Source organism: Peromyscus californicus, unplaced genomic scaffold (genome assembly GCF_007827085.1).
Source record: "Peromyscus californicus insignis strain IS unplaced genomic scaffold, ASM782708v3 Scaffold_12__1_contigs__length_115047231, whole genome shotgun sequence".
Lineage (NCBI taxonomy): Eukaryota > Metazoa > Chordata > Mammalia > Rodentia > Cricetidae > Peromyscus > Peromyscus californicus.
The window spans coordinates 95,748,891-95,769,170 of record NW_026294413.1 but is presented as its reverse complement, the minus strand read 5'-3'; the positions used below and the strand labels follow the sequence as shown (position 1 = coordinate 95,769,170).

Genomic DNA, 20,280 nt, shown 5'->3' with positions numbered 1-20,280 from the left:
GAGTTCGAGGCCAGCCTGGGCTACCAAGTCAGTTCCAGGAAAAGGCGCAAAGCTACACAGAGAAACCCTGTCTCGAAAAAAACAAAAAAAAACAACAACAAAAAAAAGAATAGAAAAATGATATCCATCTGTTCAACTTGAACTAAGTACAATAAGGCAGGAGAAACTGATAAAAGCCATTAATGACCAGAAAGAAGACACTCTTATTAATAAGCAGCATGATGGTGTATTTAGAGAATCCAAAGGATATACAGGCAATTTTTTTTAGTGTAAATCAACAAACATAGTGTACCAGAAACAAAGTGAATATATGAAACCAAATTAATTTCTGCTCACATATAATAAATTAGTAGAAAATAATTTTGAATATTTGCTACATATAATGTACCTGACAAGCATCAAGATCTAGGAATAAATCAAACAAAAGTTATCTAGGTCTTTGCCATGAAAGCTGCAGTTTCCAGAGTGAAATTTAAAAGGCTGTAAATAAACTGAAGGGTACACTATAGTCATTCATTTATTACTGCTCTGCATTGGCAAGATGTTAATGCCTCCTACACTGATCAAGAGTGAGTGCAACCTGTCTTGGTCAGGGTTTCTATTGCTGCTAAGAAACATCGTGACCAAAAGACAAATTGGGGAGGAAAGGGTTTACTTGGTTTACACTTCCATTATCACTGTCCATCATTGAAGGAAGTCAGGAAAGGAACTAAAATGGCAGGAAGCTGGAGTCAGGAACTGATGCAGAGGCCATGGAGGGGTGCTGCTTGGTGTGTTCCTCATGGCTTGTTCAGCCTGCTTTCTTATGTAACCCAGGACTACCAGCCCAGGGGTGGCACCACTCACAATGCACTGGGTCCTCCCCCATCAATCACTAATTAAGAGAACATCTTATAGGCTGGCCTACAGCTCAATCTTATGGAAGCATTTTATTAATTGAGGTTCCATTCTCTCAGATGACTTTAGTTTGTGTCAAGTTGACATAAAACCCTCTAGCACACACCATAGTCATGAATCCAGATTTGTTGTAAAAAAATGAACATGTTATTTATAAATGTTAATGCAAAACAAAGAACCAAGATCAGCCAACTATATCTTGAAACAGTACTGTAAACTTTCCATGTTCACTGTCCTCAGAGACACCTGTATTTCTCCATGTGACCCTTTAGTGTCATGTATTCCCTCTCCTCTTGGGATCTATGAGAAAGAGCTTCATAATGTAGCATTTTTGTGCTGTTTCATTGGTCTCATTATATCTGAACAGTAATAAAACTTCCCCTTTAAGTACAATAAAAGAGAATGATGCAACATTACAAAGGATGATAATGATGGCTCTCACAAACACATTGCACAAAGGAGGTCAGTTACAAGAGCAGAGAGAATCTGACAGTATGTTAACTGTAAAACTGAGGATAGTAGAAAGTAAAAATGGGATCAGTGGTGGGTGTAGTACCTAGAATGGGACATGAAAAGATCCCTCAGTGTGCTTCAGACATCCTGGGTCTGGCTGTGAGTGTTGGCGACAGTGCCATGTTTGTGTTCTTAAAGGCCACTGTGGTGCACTTAAGATGTACACACTTTCCCGTGAGCATTTATACTTCTGTTTCCATTAGAAAAGCCACGAGGATTCAGTCACAGCTCTACTCGAGACAACACATTCTAAAACATGCAAGCATAAAACTAAATTATTGAGCACTTCCTATGATGGCTTTAAAAATAATAGTAGAACAAAAACCAGGAACTGGTCAGCGGGAGAGAGAGCATATATCAGTTCATTAGAACACAGAAAGAATGACTAAGCAACCCTAGTTTTATGCAGGGTGGGGATGAAATATAAGAACCTTTGTGAGGTCTCATGGAGAATTCAAAGGAGACGGTCAGTGTATAATAGCAGAATGAAAAGGGAGCTGTTCCAACATGCATTTTTTAAATTGTTTGCAAATACTGTGTAGAGCTTTTTTTTGCCAAGATTTTCTGTGAAGTAGATATGAAAAATAATGTAATGAAATGTAGAAACCAGGGTAAAATGGTTCCAAACAGCAAAGCGAGGGCTTACAACCCACAGCTAGATCAGACAAGTCCACAGTTAAATAACAGCACCCCCAACTTTTCTGTGTTCTGTCCAGAGATCTCATAAAGAATGAGTTCTCTTTGTCCTCACTGTGAAAGCAGCACACACTAAGTACAAGCAAAACTCAGAACATGGGAGCAGCAGCGTCCCAGTGCCCATGCAGTGCTGGAATACACCCTCGTACACCCCAGATCATCATGATAGAGAAGCACACACCAGGGCCACAGTGGGAAGGCATGTCACACTCATCCAAAGTGACTTATGGCAGACAACAGCCTTCTGCCACGGGCTACTGTCTTTGGAACTGGAACAGCCATGCCAAAACTCTAAGGAAAATAAATACAGTGTCCTGAGAATGGGCAAACAGAAGGATGGGCAGACTGGAACCTTGATCTGAGCACCGAAGTGGGCAAGTCTGAAGCTGCCTTAGCTCCATGCCTCTTCTAATGTGAGGGGAGGGCTGCCTTGCTGTTCACGACACTGTTCACAGCCATTTGGTTACCTACAGACATGCACATCCCATAATGTAAATAAATGAAATAAATTTAATCTGGAAGAAGAGAAAATGACTATAAAAAATTAAATTACCAACTAATGAGGAGATACACAAACTTAGAACAGCTCAGACTAAGCTGGTCATTCAAGTATATACTGTATATAAGGTGGTGTGTATAGAAATATATAGATATATATATATATGTATGTACAGTGAAAAACTATGAATGCTGAGCAATACCATCGCAGTTAATTCCAAACCTGCCCCTAGTTGATTTTTAAAAAGAAAATCAGACTATAAAAATTAGTAGAAGAATGTTTGGATAAATGGAATCATCTCTGTGAACTGGATAAAATTATAAACTTGGAAAACTACTCAAATGAAGAAATCTATTTGACCACATAAAATTCTAAGTGTCTATATGTACAAATATTTTTAACCCCAAAGCAATTTATTAAGACAAATATCTGACACAAATAACTACCAATTCCCTTCTAAAGAGAGGTGATTTTTTTTATGAGTTAACAAGTTTCCTTCCCCAATACAAATGAGCAAAGGATTTTAGAGATCACGTTTAAAATGTGAAAAATAAATGATCAATAATTATATTTTAACCATAAAATAAAAATTCAGTAGCATCATCTTTATATTGCTATTAAATTAGCAACCATTTAATGCCTCACTGAATTTTTTGAGCATAGGATTAAACACAGATTTCTATATGAATGAATGTGAAAATCACTAAGCTTTTCTGTAATCGATTTGAAAATATGTATGAAGTATATCAAAATAATCACTATCCTTGGTTTAGTAAATTCCCTTCTTAAAACACACATAAAAAGAAACAAATATACATATAATGAAAAATCCCATGTATTTCATATGTTTGTTATGACACCATCCTATAATAACTTGGTAATAATGCATTAACAGACATCCTATGGGAAAGTTAAATTCATAATAGCCTACCATAAGTTTAGAGAAACATTTCCAGTTTTAAAAACCATAGTTGTAAAGAACAGATGAAGAAATAAGAAAATATTCCCAATAAGCCACTAAATGGGAAAGGCAGGACATTAAAATGTGTATATAATAAACAGCAATTTTGTAAAATATACCTACTACTTTCTGTATCCCTATCTAGAGGGAGAGGAAAAAACTCACACACAAATTACTCCAAAAATCCAAATGGTCTTTATTTCTTAGTTTAGAGATTATCGTTGGCTTTTATATCCTTCATTTCATTTATCTGTATTTTCAAAGCATTCTATCTTAAATGATCACCTGCTGATGAAATGTTACTTAAAATGAAATACTTAATTGCACCTTTCCTTACATCATTATTGGGGTGAAGCAGCAGTGTTTGTTTTGGGTCACTGCTCTGATAAAAAGCAGTTCTTGCACACGGGTTCAGAATAGTTGACATTTTACTTGGGAAACAGGCTGCAAGAATGTTAATCTGATAGACTGAAGTTTACTGCTGCTACTGCTGTTTCTTCTTCTTCTTCTTCTTCTTCTTCTTCTTCTTCTTCTTCTTCTTCTTCTTCTTCTTCTTCTTCTTCTTCTTCCTCCTCCTCCTCCTCCTCCTCCTCCTCCTCCTCCTCCTCCTCCTCCTCCTCCCCCCCCCCCCCCGCCGCTGTACACAGCCTGAAGCCTCTAGGATAGCAGCTACTAGACACTCTTCGCAATGCCCAGGCTAGACTCTGGAGCCCCAGCTCAGCACACAGCTGCCTCCCCTCTACTGTGCTCATTTGCAGACTCCTGTCACCAGCCCCTGGAGTCATCAGATCAAGGCAGGTCTGCCTTGTCATCAGAGCTAGCCTGGCTCTTAGGTCCATTTCAACTTGTCCTTACAACCCAGAACTTCTAAACTCTGAGAATAAGGGATAGATTGTAACATTGTGTGGGAGATAGGGAACAAATGCTAATGACGTTTGGAGCCCAGGAGAACTGAGATCTTATGGCGCGTCAATATTGCTGTACGATCAGTTAATTATTACTCTGTAAATTATCAGTAGCCACAAGGCCCTCCAAGGGGCATCACATCACGGTGGGACTGTTTGACGCCTGTCTACCTCCAACTTTTGTAAAGAACCAGAGTTGACAAAGAAAATAAAAGCAGAAGCATCAAACAATAAAGGAGGACAGAGACTTCCCATCTCCCTGGGTAGCTGTTGGAATGGGGAAGCTGAGCCAAGCTTAAGTGATGGAATTGAAGTTGGTGGGCCCAGGCCAGCAGGAAGGGATGGTGGTGTCTTGGGGGTGTGCTGGCTTGGGGGAGAAGGGACTGGAGTGGAAGAATTAGGACAGAATCACAAAACTGGACTGCCTCATGTTCAAGAAGGATCTCCTATTCTCTCCCCTCCCGTCATCTCCTCCTTTCTCCTCCTTCCTCTCCCTTCCCCCCTCTCTTCCTCTCTCTACTCTCCTCCCTCTTTCTCTCTCTCTCCCTTCCCTCTCATCCCCCTGCCTTCCAAGTATGAGCACGGTCACAGATATCATTAAGATTTTCTAGTCTGTGGACCTCAATTTTCAGAAAGATTTAAAAAAAAAAAAAAAAAAGGTGTACATCAAACTGTAGAGCTCTGAAGGCCAGAGAGAAGTTCCTGCAAAAAAAGGCACAGATCTCCCTATCCAGACTCCTTGCCTACTGCAACTACAATATGTGTCCTCTATGGTTGTCTACTATATTCATGTCCCAGTAAGAGCCTGCTTGACCAGACTTCCGAGCCTAGAGAAAAAGCTGGAATGCCACTGAGCTAAACACTTCCTCCGCCTCTCTTGGTCCTCATTCAATTTTCTCCTCCAGTTCTCTAAGGCTACCCCAGGGTCTCCTCAGTCCTAGTGTGTAAGTCTTAAAGCAAATCCCACAGGCTGTGTGGATGCTCCTCCTACCTCCCCACCCTTCTCCCAAAGAAATTCACCGCCCTCCACTGAGCCAATGAATCAAGTTGATGCCACCCAGGGAAATGAAGTTCAAAGCACCTGTAGGCAGTGGGCACATTTCCCAGAGTCCTGCTGCACATGGGATCCTGTGTTAATAGAAGGAAACAAGGCCCCCACACCAATGTCACTAGGATGGAGAACGGCAGGCAAACTCAGTGATCTGGTAATGAAAAATGGTTCTCTGGGCTGCAACTGGTGTCACAATCCAGGAAAACCATGCTTGGGGCAAAGGGCAGAATCTGATATCCATGTTTACTATCTCCCATTGACCACTACAAAGATACCAGTATAACTCCCAATATAAAATTTCATTTAGAAATGAAGTTCTTAAGACGCAATTCATAACTGTCTTTTTAAATATCTGATCCGAGGCATACAAGAAGAGCTAGGCACAGCCCTGGCACACTGAATTCAGTAATCCTAGCTACACTTGGTTAGGGCTGCTACCTATCTCTGGCCTCTGATTTTGGCGCTCTGTATGATGAACTGCTGTAGTTCATAAAACTATGAGGCAGGAAGCTGTGGCTGTCTGTTCTGCACTCAAAGAAGCAGGATCTCAGATGGCTAAAGCTGCTGGACCAACTGAACAAAAATGCTAAGAGCAGGGCAGGATAATCACTCTGACTGCTCCTCTGTTTCAGGCAAATCCTGAGGATGAGGATTCTTCCCTGAACTTCAGTCTGAGGAAGAGCCATGCAAGGAAAAAGGGCTATTGAAACTCAGGAGAGACGGGACCAGAAAGAACAAATGGACTTGGCATCAATAAGGAACCATATTTACAATGCACCCTTGTATACAGTATATGTTCAATGCTTCTGTTACACCCCCTCCCGTTCCATGCCAAGCAATTTCCATATATTCCCATCTTGGGAAATTTTACTGTAGCTGGTCTCTAGTATATTTGTCCTGCTCATGCCACAACCTAAGGACATTTGTGCAGACTAGCTTATACAAATGACTGTCCTTTGGATATTTCTGTTGGTTTGGGCAAGGAGGATCAAAGCAAGTAGAAGTTTGTGGGTTCTTAACAGTTTTGAGGCTGGAAAAAGCATGCCACCAATCAGAAGGAGAGTGGAGAAGCTCCAAACAAATCAACCCACGCTACTGGAATGGGAAGAGACTTCCTTGCAAACACTGCCCCCAGTGGTAGACACCGGCCAATCCCAGTAACAGAAGATTAATGTTTGTCTGTAGTTCACAGTCGGCTGGCTGTGAACCATCTCATAGACTTTTGATTTTGCCATCCAGTGCTTCCTCAACAAGAACGCTCTTTCTGGTTTAGATAATTTAATCAGTATTTGTCCAGCACCCTACAGGGAAAGGCTATCACCCACTCCTTCCTATACAGGGGCTGAGTAATCCACAGTCTCCCCATGTCACTTAAACTAAAGCATCTGGGTGACTCACTCTCCCAGAGAGGTCTCTCCAAGGTATTTAGTTTAAGAAAAATATCTCTATGTTCCCCAATTTAGATGACTCCTCTCGGCTTCAATCTTCAGAAACTCTTGGTTTTTGTTCGCCGTCGTTTGCTGTAGCTGCTTTTTAATTTAAATATACATGGTATGCATCATCTCGGCAGGAAAGCACGAACCTCGCCCAGCAAACAGCACCCAGCCATCTTTCCAATTGGTTTTCCTGGTGACCATGTGTAGTAAAGGGTCACAGACAACCACCATCCATGGGGCTCCCTGGACTAGTCTTTACATTGCCACGGCGTGGCTCAGAACACCCCAAAATTACCCTCAAATCTTCACCCACTCTCAGTTACCTTGACCCTATGTCACTATTCATCATATTCCTAAAGTCACTCTGCGTTCCCATTATTTTCTGCCAGAGCACTGAAGCCCTACTCCACCTTCAAAGGCTGCAGTATGCCCCTGATACCCACTCCTAACCAGCTCTCCTCCCTTCATCCTGAACCCCATCCCATCTACCCTGGGTCATAATAGCAAACATTTGCTATAGTAAATCCTACTCCTTGCCTCCCACATAGCTTCTCGTTCCCGATGCTAAGCCGCGAGGCAGACAGATAACAACTGGGATATGCAGTTATTAAGGGCAGGGTTTTAGAATGACAAAAGAATACATTTTAAAATAAATCCCACTTGAAAATCAGCTTCCCTTCCAACTCAATTACATCTAGACCTCCTGCTCTGAAGCTCCTTACAACCAAGAGATTCCAGCTCCCACTGGCTTCAGGATTTTTGAGGAGTGTTGCCGTAGCAACACTGAAGGCCCAGACACCTGAAATGGGGAGTGAAGGACATCATGCTTCCCTTCCCCTTTAAGGAACTGGAGTGGCCAGCAGGATACAGGCATGGGGTTCATGGGACTTGAGTACAGTAAAAGGAAGCAGAAGACCCGCTGCCGACATTTCACATAATGTGGGAACCTGGAAGCTGGAGCTGAGCTCAAAGAATAGGGTGAGCTATACTGAAGGAACTAGCAGACAAGACTTTAGGTACTAACTCAGAGAGCACTCAAGGATGACACCTACCCATGCACTGTGCTGATGGGAATGGTGGTTTCGGCAGACTGGCATACTCTACAATCACAGCGGAGTGACTGAATGAGCGCCCCTCTCCTTCTGTCCTCTGAACAGATGAAAATCTCAACCACAAACAATTTTTCTTCTAGTCTTGGCCCAGATCAGTACCAACCATTCAGCTCTAGCCCTCAACCAAGTGTCACAGTTCTGAGCAATCCCTTACAGAAATCATAAGCCAGCCTCAACCTCCTTGACATTGCCAATCACACTTTAACTCTATTGGGTGTCACAGCATAGTCATTAACCTTCTGGGTGGGTGGCACCACAAACAAACTGTTAGGTTCTAAGATATCATCAAGTCATATGTATTGGCCACCCCTAGACTTGATATGACCAGTTCATAACTCCATCTTCCAGTACAGGATGGTTGAAAGACCCGATTCTGCACATTATACTGGGACTCCAGGACATACATAGTAGCCTTTCCCCAGAGAGTCAGTTGTCCCGTGTGTGCTGCCACTGCCCATTTCTGGTGCTGCAGATCTCATCCCTCCACTACCCTACACATTCATCCCTCTTCCCAGATCCTCTAAAAACAAAACCAAAGTCCTCCACCCAGGCAGTAGTGCATCATTATCATCTAAACTTTTGCCTATCTCTGCACTGTTCCCAACTTGGCTACAGGCCTCTCTGATAAGAGTTTATGCATTGCCCGCTAAGGCTTCATTATTGACAAAGATATCCTTTATCTCTGAAGCATATCACTGGTGGAGACATTCCCCCCACACACACAGAGAATATGGAAAAGGTTATATGTAATTAACATGAGCCTGTACCATGGGTAAACTGATCAATGAATGCTTTCATCCTTTCCCAAGAGGACCGAGTCCCTGCACATGAGCCTTACCATCTCTGGCCTAACAAGCACATGCCCCTCCTGCACAGAACATTTCTGGAAAAGCTTAAAAGGCAGTTTAGCAGAGTAGGCACTGACTAGCAGCCTCTGCCCTTCTTTCATACCCATTATAAGCCCCACCCAAGTTCATCCAGATCATATCTGAGGGATGTCTTTGAATCACTATTCCAAGCCCTCGACTATTATGATATCTTGGTCGTCCATCAGAAGAAAGACACAGTACCACTGGAAATATCCCCCTGGTCTGCCAGGTCCACATCAAATAAAAAAAAGCCAAGCCATACCTTGAGTCACCCTGTTCTCCTGGCTCCCATTTCCCTCTCCATTGGACTCAGGTAGCTTTGTTTCACCCCTGAGTCCAGCAGACACCCTGGCTAAAACTTCTGTCACCAGCCTCAGCCACAAATCACACTTGTCTCAGAAGCTAGACTGTCTTCTCAACTCTGGGAAAACCTGTCATCCCCTTTAGTATCCAGGCAGCCCCCTACTAGTCCACAGAACATGAAATGGTTCCCAGGAACCCTTCCTGGATTCAGGTTTGTGCTGTTAGCATGTCCAGCCTGAAACTTTTCTGTACCTCCTCCCCAGAAGTTCTCGGAAACATCAGCATTGATAGGGAAGGGCCTCCTCTGTCCGTTAGCCCTTGCTGGGAACAGGAGGCACTAACTACAGCTGTTGCTGTCTTCAGAGGCACTGAAGCAAGGAGACTAGGATGTGAGGACCTCAGGGCTTACCTTGCGCATGTCTTTGCCAAAGGTCTCGCTATAGGTTGTGCCAAGGATTTCAAACTGGACGTAGGGATTCGAGCTGTCTTCCCGAAACTCCATAACTCCTGTGAGGCCAGTGATGTGTCCCTGCAGGGGAGGAGGAAAGGACAGATGGAGGTGGTAAAAGTTTGGTGTGGTCGAGAATGGAGTGACCAAGAAGGGAGCAGATATGAGCGGCTGCAGCAAGGATGGACAGAGCCACTAACAGTCCTAGGACATCAGAGCAAGATAAATGTTTCTCAGACTGTCTTAATCTGACAGAAGAAATCCCAAAGGCTTTTACCTGTCATTGCTGCAGTCAATGTGTCTACAGCTATTGTGCCAGTGCTGTGCTAGCCACGAAATTAAAATGTGATGGTATTTGTCTCTACAATTCTCAAGTTTGATCTTTGCCTTTGCAACCTGTTCCAGAGGTTTCACTTACCCTGACACAAGGGGAAGGCAAAAGCCAGCAGAGTTGTGTCCAACATACGCCCTAAGTTTAGGCAGCAAACGTGAGCAATGCTTTAGGCCGGGCCTTGCTGCACATGTCATCTTGGGCAGACCATTGCCCATCTCCCATGTTTATCCTGAAGGTAATCAGATGTATATCACAAAGCCCATCACATGAAGAAAAGACATTTTCAGAGCACAATATCTGGCACAGAATGGCTGTGGTAAACATGCTAGTCCCATGCCTCTCTACAGTTCAGTAGGGTCTAGAGGAGCAGTAGACAGGGGAGGGCTGAGCAAGTTGTGACAATCTCCCTTCTGTCTTTCAGCCTGGGGTGTGAATCTTAGCCAGCCTTTTTGCCTGTGAATTCAAGGAGCAAGGAGCACACCATAAAGTTCACGGGTCCAAGAGGGGCCGTGCTCTCTCTGAGCTGCAGTAAATTTACACCAACACTGGAACATGCTCCTTGCAACTGAAACCATGTACAATTTATTGTGACTAAGGTTCCTGGCATTGTAGATTTCCCTAAATGGTCTTTTGAAGCCTCTAAAAGCCCATTACTCTAACAATTCTTCTGTGGCCTACCCCAACTCACTTTGAATCTATCCTCTGACACAGTGCCACTCTCTATCACGTGAGACATATTACATGTGAACAACGCATAGACACACATGGGCACAGATGGATGCACATTCACACATACGTACACAAACTGCGGTCCTGGATAAGCAACATACGGCCGTGCCACCTAAGGTGAGCTTTCTCTGAAAAGTGATAGTTTGCAGGCACAGGACAGGAGGCTATGACTTGACTTAACTGTAACTTGGGGCAAGTCATTTAACCTTCTGCAGCCAGATCTCCTGAACCTGTGGAGACATTTAAAGTACATGTCCCTGGACCACAACGCACTCAGCTTTCAAATAGGCCCAGGAAGAGTGCCAAAGAGAGAAGCCTACAAAGAGGACTCAGGCAATCTCTCTAACACACACACACACACACACACACACACACACACACACACACACACACACACACACTACAAAACAGCTTTATACCAACCTAGTCAGGACACAGCGAGGGACTTGTCTCTAGCCTTAGACAACCTTCCAGAGCCGTACCCCCTCACACATACCTTTTTGATTGTGTCTAGCATGGATCTCCCTCCATTCCACGGTTTGGTAGACTTCCTTATGCAGTTAAGGCTTGCCATACTATGCCATTTCCGGTCCTCCAACTTCCTGTGGAAGGCGTTGGCCAGCATCAGAACACTGTCATACAGGTAGAGATTGGAGATCTGCAAAGAGAAAGAGAGGGGATCTCTCTTCTGATGTATTTCCAAAGAATGAGGTGAGGAGAAAAGGCTGGGGTGGTGTGGGAAGCAACCAAAAAGTCTCCTCCAGTCCTCCGAGCTTTGTGGGCAAGGAGCCTCTGGCTCCATGGTATTGTCTTTACTTGTTTTATTTTAGCAGCTCAACCCAAGTGGTAAAGTTAGGCTAAGAGAATACCTAATCTGCCTCAGGAATAGGAGTAGGGGCATATCCACACAGCACCAAGGAGAACCAGTGTGATCAGCATCATGATTGAGGTCTACAGACAGGTACCTTGCCTGTTCAGATAACAGTAAAGCAGTAAGATAAAGAGGAGTGTGCTTGCTAAAGGGATGGCCTAACATGTAAAAGCATACGCGTATGAAGGATCAAAGCATCCATCAGGGTCTTAAATACCACCAAAATTTTCTGTTAAGGACCAGACAGTAAAAACCAGGCTTTGAGGGTCTTACAGTCTCTTTTGACTGCTGTTCAACACTGCTGTTAAAACCTGAAAGTATCAAGAGGTGACTCATAAGCAGATGGGTGCAGCTGTGTACCAGTAAAACATCATTTATCCAAGTAGACAGTGTGCTAGATCAGCCCAAGGGCCACGGTTGGCTGACTTCTCCGTTCAATCTGATGGTGTTAACAATGTGATCAGAAAGGATCAAGAGGAGGCAAGATGCAGCCATGCAGAGCCTTGTAGGATATGCTAAGGAGGAGCAGCACGGAAGACTTGGAGAGATGGGTACCACTGATGGACCTATGCACAGGAAGCAGGTGATTAAGCCTAGACATAGGAAAGACCACCCTGGTGACTGATAGATGCAGAGTGAGTAGTGGCCTGGGTGATAGTACAGCATTGGTGAAGTGGCAGAGATTCCTACGTCCGATGTGCAGTGCCATCCTGGATGCATCTGGAATTTGTACATTAGGTTGGCCAACTTCAGTGAAACTGGCCCATAGAGGAAACACAGCTCCCTCACAGAGCTTGTGAGTTATGAGTATGGGGAGCTGATGAAGCCCTGAGTGAATGTGAAAAAGCAAAACAAAACGAACAAACAAAGAATAGATGAAATCCTGAATAAATCTATATTGTCAGCATAGGCATAGCCATGTCAAGGACAAGCGCATCAGACCTGTGGGAAATTGGCAAAGTCTTCCCCATACAGGCCAGGCTCAGAATTGCCCAAGCCTTCCTCTGGTTCAAGCGCAAATGTGGCACTGTGTGCAAGTACAAGTGTTTACAAATGAGCAGTGTGTTCAAAGGCTAACAACTGAAGCTTCCTCCTCCTAATGCTTACAGCCTGAGAACACTTTGCTTGCAGAGACCTTGTCCTCTGACTAGCTAACCCCACCTATCTGTGCTCTACCTAATAAATGCATTGGGATTCTCGGCTGTTGTAGTAGATGGGGCCTCTCCACCAGAGCCCCTGACCCCAGCTTTTCTGTGCATGTGTCTGTCCTTTCTTCATTCCTTTACCACCCCCATCAGGTTTCCAGACTCAAGCCATGTGGGCCATGGACATGGTAAATGAGAAACTGGAATACTACTATAAAGAGCAGCATTGATGAGACAGAGCCAACCTGTTCACGCAAGCCAAGGATGAGAGAGGTTCGGCTCACCCCCTTGCTTGGGATGAGCGGGAAGGCTTGGTGCCACAGTCTAAGGAAACCAGAAGAGGCCTTCAGTGTGGAGAAGAGAAGCCTTGCTCTGAAGGAATTCCCCTCACGATACTCCATCCTCCAAGAGGACAGCAAAGCACAAAGGAGAAGAGAATAAGTGAAGAGGAGAGAGAGACAACATCCACTCTTGGACAGGTTGGGGGCCCCTCATTGATACCTTGCATAATCAAACTGGGTCAAAGGGACCAATCTCTGCACACCTAAGCAGCAAGTAGCCTGCTAAAAATATTTCAGAAAAACATCACTGGATATAAATGGAGAGAAATAGGGGACAATATTGACCTCTCGGGGCTTCTGAGAACAAACCGGCTCCTTGGACTACAGGAAGAGCCCCTGCTACTTCTTCCTCATCACCCACTCTTCCCTCGCTGCCCCAGTATCCCATGCATTATTTTCTGCCATTAACCCTAATATGAATGTCACAGAAGCAGATTCCTAGATAAAAACTTGAACAACAACTGCCCCTCACAACTGAAGCTGAAGTCAGAGGTAGAGCAAAGAAAAGATATGTAGAACACACACACACACACACACACACACACACACACACACACACACACACACACACACATACACACACACACACACAAAAAAAAATGTCTGCTGTATTAGGCCTGTATACAAGCTCACACTAGCTCTCCCTTTGTACTATAACACATCCATGCAGAGCTGACCACTTCCTCCATGCTGGCCAATAATGAAGAGTTCAGTTCTGTCTGCCACTGAGCTGTGGCCTTGCTGTGATCACCATAGACTTCATGACATAGGAGTGAAAACTGGATGGACACTACGGAAACAACCAGAGTGTGTCCACACGACGAATTACTGCTAACAAAATGATGACCCCAGCCCAAAGGAAAGCTACATGCCAAGGTCATGACTGTCACTCTTCAGGTGCCTGACGCACACAAATGCTGACCTAACATCAGAGAAAAGACCATTCTTGCCACTGGGAACTTGTCTCTGTCCCACAGGGAAGGTGATGACAGGTCCATGACCCCAGCATTTCAAGCTTAAAGGAACATTTTCTCAATGAACAAGACTAACTTTATAATCCTGACAGCAAAACAGCCCCCAGGAGCACCTACCTACCTCTGCAGAATTGTATTGATGTTTCTTTCCCCTTCTAGAATACAAACTTGTAGTAGAGATGTTCTTACGAGGGAATATAAACCAACCTCTGAGTAGATATGGAGTTTGGGGTTTTTGTTTTGTTTTGTTTTTGTTTTTCTTCTAAAAGGATTTAACTAGAAGCTGAGAGTCCTCGGTGGTGTGAAGATTTAAGATTTTCATGGAACTCCAAGCTGCCTACTCACAGCTGGTGCTATTTAGTCATAGACCCACGCCCACACCTGTGGATTGACTCCCAGTTAAGAGCAGAGTCTACGGTGCTACTTCAGCTTAGGCCCAGACTGCCACTTAACAGACTCTCCTTTTTCCCCAGTACTTCTAATCACAATGAATCAAGGCCCTCAGCAAACGTGTGAATGACGAGAGGCCTGCAATGAACAGGAAAAGGCAGAACATGAATCAGAAAGGCCAAAAAAAAAAAAAAAAAAAAAAAAGCCCTGAGTCCTCCCACAGCTACGCCTGCTTGGAGTGTGAATGAATTCTAGTTCAAAGGAGCAGGTTTGAGAAATGCTCTTTCCCAGGTACTGATAGACCCTTGAACCACCCCCATATCACCCTGGATCCACCCTCTTCCATAACATTCTACCCATTGTCAGTTCACAGACGTGTTTACCTCACTCAACTCTGAGTTCTTCGAGTACTTATCTCTGGAACCCCTCACAAATAAAGACACAAGTCTGGTGATTAGTCAATATTTAATTGATGAATGTCCTGTGGATACACTTATACATAGATGGAAAGATGATAGACAGACAGACAGATAGGAGTGGGTGGAAAAATAGATGAATGAGTGGGTGGATGGGTGGGTAGATGAATGAGTTGGTGGATAAATGCTAGGTGGGTAGATGATGAATAAATAATAAATGGATGAGTAGATGGATGGAGTGATGGACAGTTGAAATGGATAGATGGGTGGTAGATGATTGGGATGAATGGATGGATGGATGGATGGATGGATGGATGGATGGATGGATGGATGGATGGATGGATGAGTAGATGATATAGGAGGGAGGGTTGGGAGTGGGTAGATATATTGGCTAGCAGATAAATTGATGGGTCTTTTTTATTAAGAATGCACATACTAATGCTTCATCTATATTCTTCAGCTACAAAGCATCAGGAGAAAAAGATATGCTGCTTCCAACTATGGGAGGAAACTTCCTTCTTTTATGTCTCATTTAGAACCTACTAAAAATGACCTGTTGACCATAGCCCTACTGCTATTTGTACCTACTTAACTTAGGTACCTTCTCCTGGGCAGAGGTCTCAGTACTCTGCCGAGCCTTGAGCAGAAACCAACACTTCAACACTGGTCTATGTATCTATTCCATTTTCTAACCTCAACATATACATTTCTGTGATCTACTTTATCAGAATTTAACAGTGGCTTTTTGTTGGGGATACAAAGATCTGGAAGGCCCTGCCTTCACAGAGAAGTAGTTTTTGTGCAAAAAGAGCCAGAGCAGATGGTAGAAAGGTACACTATGCTCAGGGTGTTCTTCAGATCCTGAAGAAGGAAGAGGAGGCTTTCCTCAAGGCAGGTATCAGTGCTATCCATGCCTAGGAGAAGTTGAAAGAAAGAGGCTCCTAGCCACATGGACACTCACTCATAGGAAATAACTAGCCAACGGTAGCTCAGACTAGAGATACAGTCCATGAAACAGAGAGAGGGGCGTGGCTTGAAGGAGTTTGTGTCTCTCCCTCCTTTCAGAAACAAGGTACTACACAAATTTCCTCAGCCAAGGGAAAACATACTTTCATATACTGTAGTAGACAAATCTTCAAACCCATGCTTGAATGGGTTCAGAGCAATGACTGGTGTAAAGACACTGTAGCACAAAGTGACAGGAACCAATAAATCATTCCAGAGTAGAGTAAATTTGATAATCAGAGAGGCCACAGCATCACAGCCAAGGACATGACAGAGACATGGTTTTCAAACCAAAAAAAAAAAAAAAAAATCAAGAGCCAAGTCAGAGTAGCCATAGGGAGTGCGATTAGGAACAGGGGAAAGACAGACTCAGGGAAAGGCCCAAGGTCTTTGGGGGAACCTGGTGTTCTATTCTAAATGGGCAGGAAGTTTCTGGAGATGGGCTTGTTCATTTAGCCACTCGATGGATATATATCATGCTCCTCTTCTGCTTGCTGTTGTGCATTACAGCTCTCAGGCTACTGTGTGGACAGTCTAAAGGGTTCCTACGGCTGACAGAATCATCAACAGGTTTCGATGCATAATAACCTGGACTGGATTAGCTTACCACCTGACCCTCCCTACTCACGTCTACAGCACTGCATGAATGAATGCAGCCAACACTTAATAACTGTTCCCAGAATTAAATCTTTACTCATACAAAACATCATTTAATGCTCATAGACCTGTCTAGATGACAATAAAGTACAATGTGTTCTGGACGCTTGGAGAAGTACAATGTGACATCCATGGTTACTCCCTCATGATAATAGTCCTGTGTGCATAGGCTCCTATGATCTTTATATGTACTTTCATTCTTAGAGGAAGCAGAGATAGAAAAGAATGGAATGACAAGTGAAAGCCCTAGGCAGGCTCCTGATTTCAATTCAAATTATCTGAGGCCATACCCATGGTGTCCTCAGTAGCTGGAGTCCAGCAGGGATCTGTTAAACCGATTATGGGGATGAGGACCATGGAAAATTAACTTGTGTTCTCTAGCATCTTCTTCTTCAAGGTTTCCTGACCATACATCCTTTCAAAGGTACATAGGGGGCGGGTCATATCTGACTTCTGTAGCTTATAGGGCAGAAGACTAAGCAAAGATCAGCTCTGGTTAGTAAGTCTACCTGTGTCTGCTCACTTGGACCTGCCAACATGTCCCTGACCTCCTCCTGACAGCATAGTCATATCTGCCATGGTACCAATCCTTAAGCCAGGCTTTTCAGGGATGAACGCCCTGAGCCATTCTTTGAGATATAGGCCACTTCCCTGATGTTTCATAGATAGACTAGTAAGAAAAGGTCCAAAGCATATGGTTGAAGGTAGAGGACTCTATGGGGTGGGGGGTATATAGTTCTCTGAGACCGGTTCCTGAAAGGGAAGCATCATAGCACACAGTCCCATTTCATTGAGGGCTCAGATAAGAGGCCCTTTGGCACAGAGACCCTTCAACATGAATGACACAGGTATGGGGAACTTGGGAAAACAAGGGTCAGCAGCAACCTGATACCTGTAGGAATCATCATGTTCTATACTCTGGCACTGAGGCCCCTTTCCAGCCTGGGATCAGTGGATATAATCTTGAAGAAGACTTTCAAATGTCCTGTCTAAAATGGTCACATGCGTTCTCCACAGTGACAGTAAGGTTCAGGCACCTTCATTTCTTCCTGAGCAGATGGTAGATATTTGTCACCCTGTCTCTCGGCTCCAGGCCTTCTTGTTGCACCCTGCACAGCTGATCCCTTTCAAACATCCTATCACACGGCATCTCCAAGGGTCATGCCCTGCTGGGTCTCCCCTTCAATTTCACACCACGAATCAGCCATTATTCTCCCAGACCCCACTGCATATAACATTCTCTCTAATAAAAATATAAACAAGGTTCCCAATTTTAGGGTGTTTGTGAGAATGAAGTGCGAGGACATTTGTGAAATGTCTGACTTAAGCACTACACACAACTGCTTAAACAGATTTCTCTAAATTAGTAAAAGGCCAATAGATCATTCTAAAACTATTCTTAGGAATGAAGGAGATGTGAAGTTATTTGCATAGAGGATGCCTCTTCTTAGAGATGAGTAATGATGTACAGAGGCTGCATTAAGGAAGGTGTAGGAGCTCCAGATGGATATTCTCTATTTCTATCATCTGTCACAACCCAAGGCAGGGTCTTCATGAGATACAAGGTAAGACAGAAATTTCTCATTTCCTTTACCTGTGCTGAAACTGGGTTCTGAGAAAGGAAACCAGAAACATAGGAAACTTATCTAGGCAGCAGATAAAGGCACTCAGCCATGATCTCTATGGGGGCCATAACTCTTAAAAAACCCAAGAGGACCTGCTTGACCACTGGAGAATTAGAGACCAATTACATGAAGTTAACTGAGGCCCAAGGATGAAAAAAAAATCGATGCTATTTTTCCTTAGGCATTAGCACAGAATTCCCAATACATTAGTAGCTAGGTTTAATTTGGGAACATACCTGTGTCAGCAGGAACAAAGGCCACTAGAAAGATTGTTAAATTGATCTTCATGAGAAAATAAGAGTTTACTTAAAGAGTCAAGACCCAGAGGGGAAAATAGAAGAAAGACAAGGAGCCCAGCTTGATGGAGAGAGAACAGAGCCCTGAGGCAGAAGGAAGGGTGTTTGGAAATAATGAGCATTCCTGAGAAAGACCACATGGAGACAATGGCGAAGCCACGTCTCTCAACCAGTGGTGACACTGTCTTGGCCTCCAAGGCCATCTTGGTTCACACTGCTATAACAGAATATCACAGACCCATCACACTTCCAGAGAGTGGAAATCCCACATCAAGGCACTGTCCCTGTCGGTGTCTCCTTGACGATCTATTCCCTGGTTCACAGGATACCTTCCTTCTTCCTAGGTTCTGACACAGAAGTGGAGAACTCCAGTCTCACTTATAGAGCACTCTAGCCCATTTGTGAGGATTCTATCCTGACAACCAAATTTCTTTCCAAGGACCCTACATCCAAATACTTTGGGAATTAGGCTTCAACATAGGAATTTTAAGAGGACACAATCATTCAAATCACAATAAGCAGCTTGTTCAGGTACAGATTTTTCACACTAATGGAACCAGTTAAGCATATATTTCCTACTTAGGTACCAACAAGGCAGGGTGTAGACAGGCTGCTAACTTTCTACAGAAAGGATTAGGACCTGAGGTCATACATATAGGCTCTTCCCTAAAATATGTTTGTATCCTCAGGAAGGCCGTGAGTCTAAGCCCATCTGGATGCCACCTCCACTGGTTGGGAAAGGAGGGGCTTGAACAGGTCAGGATAATGTGTGTGCCACACTATGCAGCCAGACTGTCTGCCTCCTGGTGCTTGTCTTCTTAGTAACACTTTTATTCCAGGCAAGACTTATTAGGGTACTCCAGCTGTGTCTCCGTCATGCTCTAGAAGCCTGGGGATGGTTGTCCACTGCATTATCAGGGTAAGAATTATTCTTGAAGGAAAAGGAAGACGAATGGCAGGCCAAGGTCAGAGCCACACAGGCCAGCAGAAATCTCTCATCAGTCCATTATCCTCACCATCCAGAGCTGGAAATGCAAGATTTTCATTAAGAATGGCCACATTTCCTCCAGGCTTCTAAAGAGCCCAGGGGGCTCTTCCCTCTGTCATTAATCAAGCAAAGTGGGCTGTTGGTGGAGACATCTTAGAGATAAACAGCAGGCACTGACCTCTGACCAAATCTGCAGACAGGCTCTGGTTGGCCAGCAATGTCAGATAAACAGTGGACAGAGGGTCCAGCTGGGAGGACAATCTGACATCCAGATGCCCAGCACGAACAATCTATCCCCAGGCAAGGCCTCTGTGCCAAACTGCTGCTAGCCCACCTGTCTTGAGAGGGCACTGTGGCCAGGCCGGAGGATGGAGCAGATGGTGGCTGAGGGTAAGGGGTTGTAGGAGGCTCTGTTCACTAGTGACTCAGAAGGGAGAATGTGAAAGAGCATCTGTCTCCATACAAGCCTCTCTCAGCTCCAAATACAGATGTGGACACCTGCAGCCAGAGTAGCAAGCAGCTGAACCCACAGAGACAGTCTGCACCTGACTCAAGAAACCTTCCACACTGTCCTTGTCAAATTGCCAACTGGAGTCTTTACCACTATGTAAAGCACTGGAAGCGACATGAAGTCCGAGGTGGCTGGGATAGAAGCTTGGTGGATGCTGCAGAGGAAAAGCTTCTCTTACCAGATTGACAGACACCTGCGACCAGGGAAAAGAATGGAGGCTTCTAGGAAATGGGGACTAGCAGATTGGTGATATACTTTAACTAACTAAATACCGCAGAGAGGGGTGATTCTGTCAGACCATTCAACAA

At 44.2% G+C, this 20,280-nt stretch overlaps 1 protein-coding gene across 3 annotated transcripts in view; it reads right to left on the bottom strand.

The window, feature by feature from the left end:
* The window catches only part of Grid1 (glutamate ionotropic receptor delta type subunit 1), a 727,989-nt gene that overhangs the window by 218,736 nt on the left and 488,973 nt on the right, over positions 1–20,280 (bottom strand). For all 3 annotated transcript variants that reach the window (XM_052733985.1, XM_052733986.1, XM_052733987.1), the window contains 2 exons: positions 11,250–11,411; positions 9,652–9,771 (listed from right to left, as the gene is read on the bottom strand). In XM_052733985.1, coding sequence (XP_052589945.1) covers positions 9,652–9,771; positions 11,250–11,411 — 282 coding nt within the window. The remainder of the gene's footprint in view (positions 1–9,651; positions 9,772–11,249; positions 11,412–20,280) is intronic.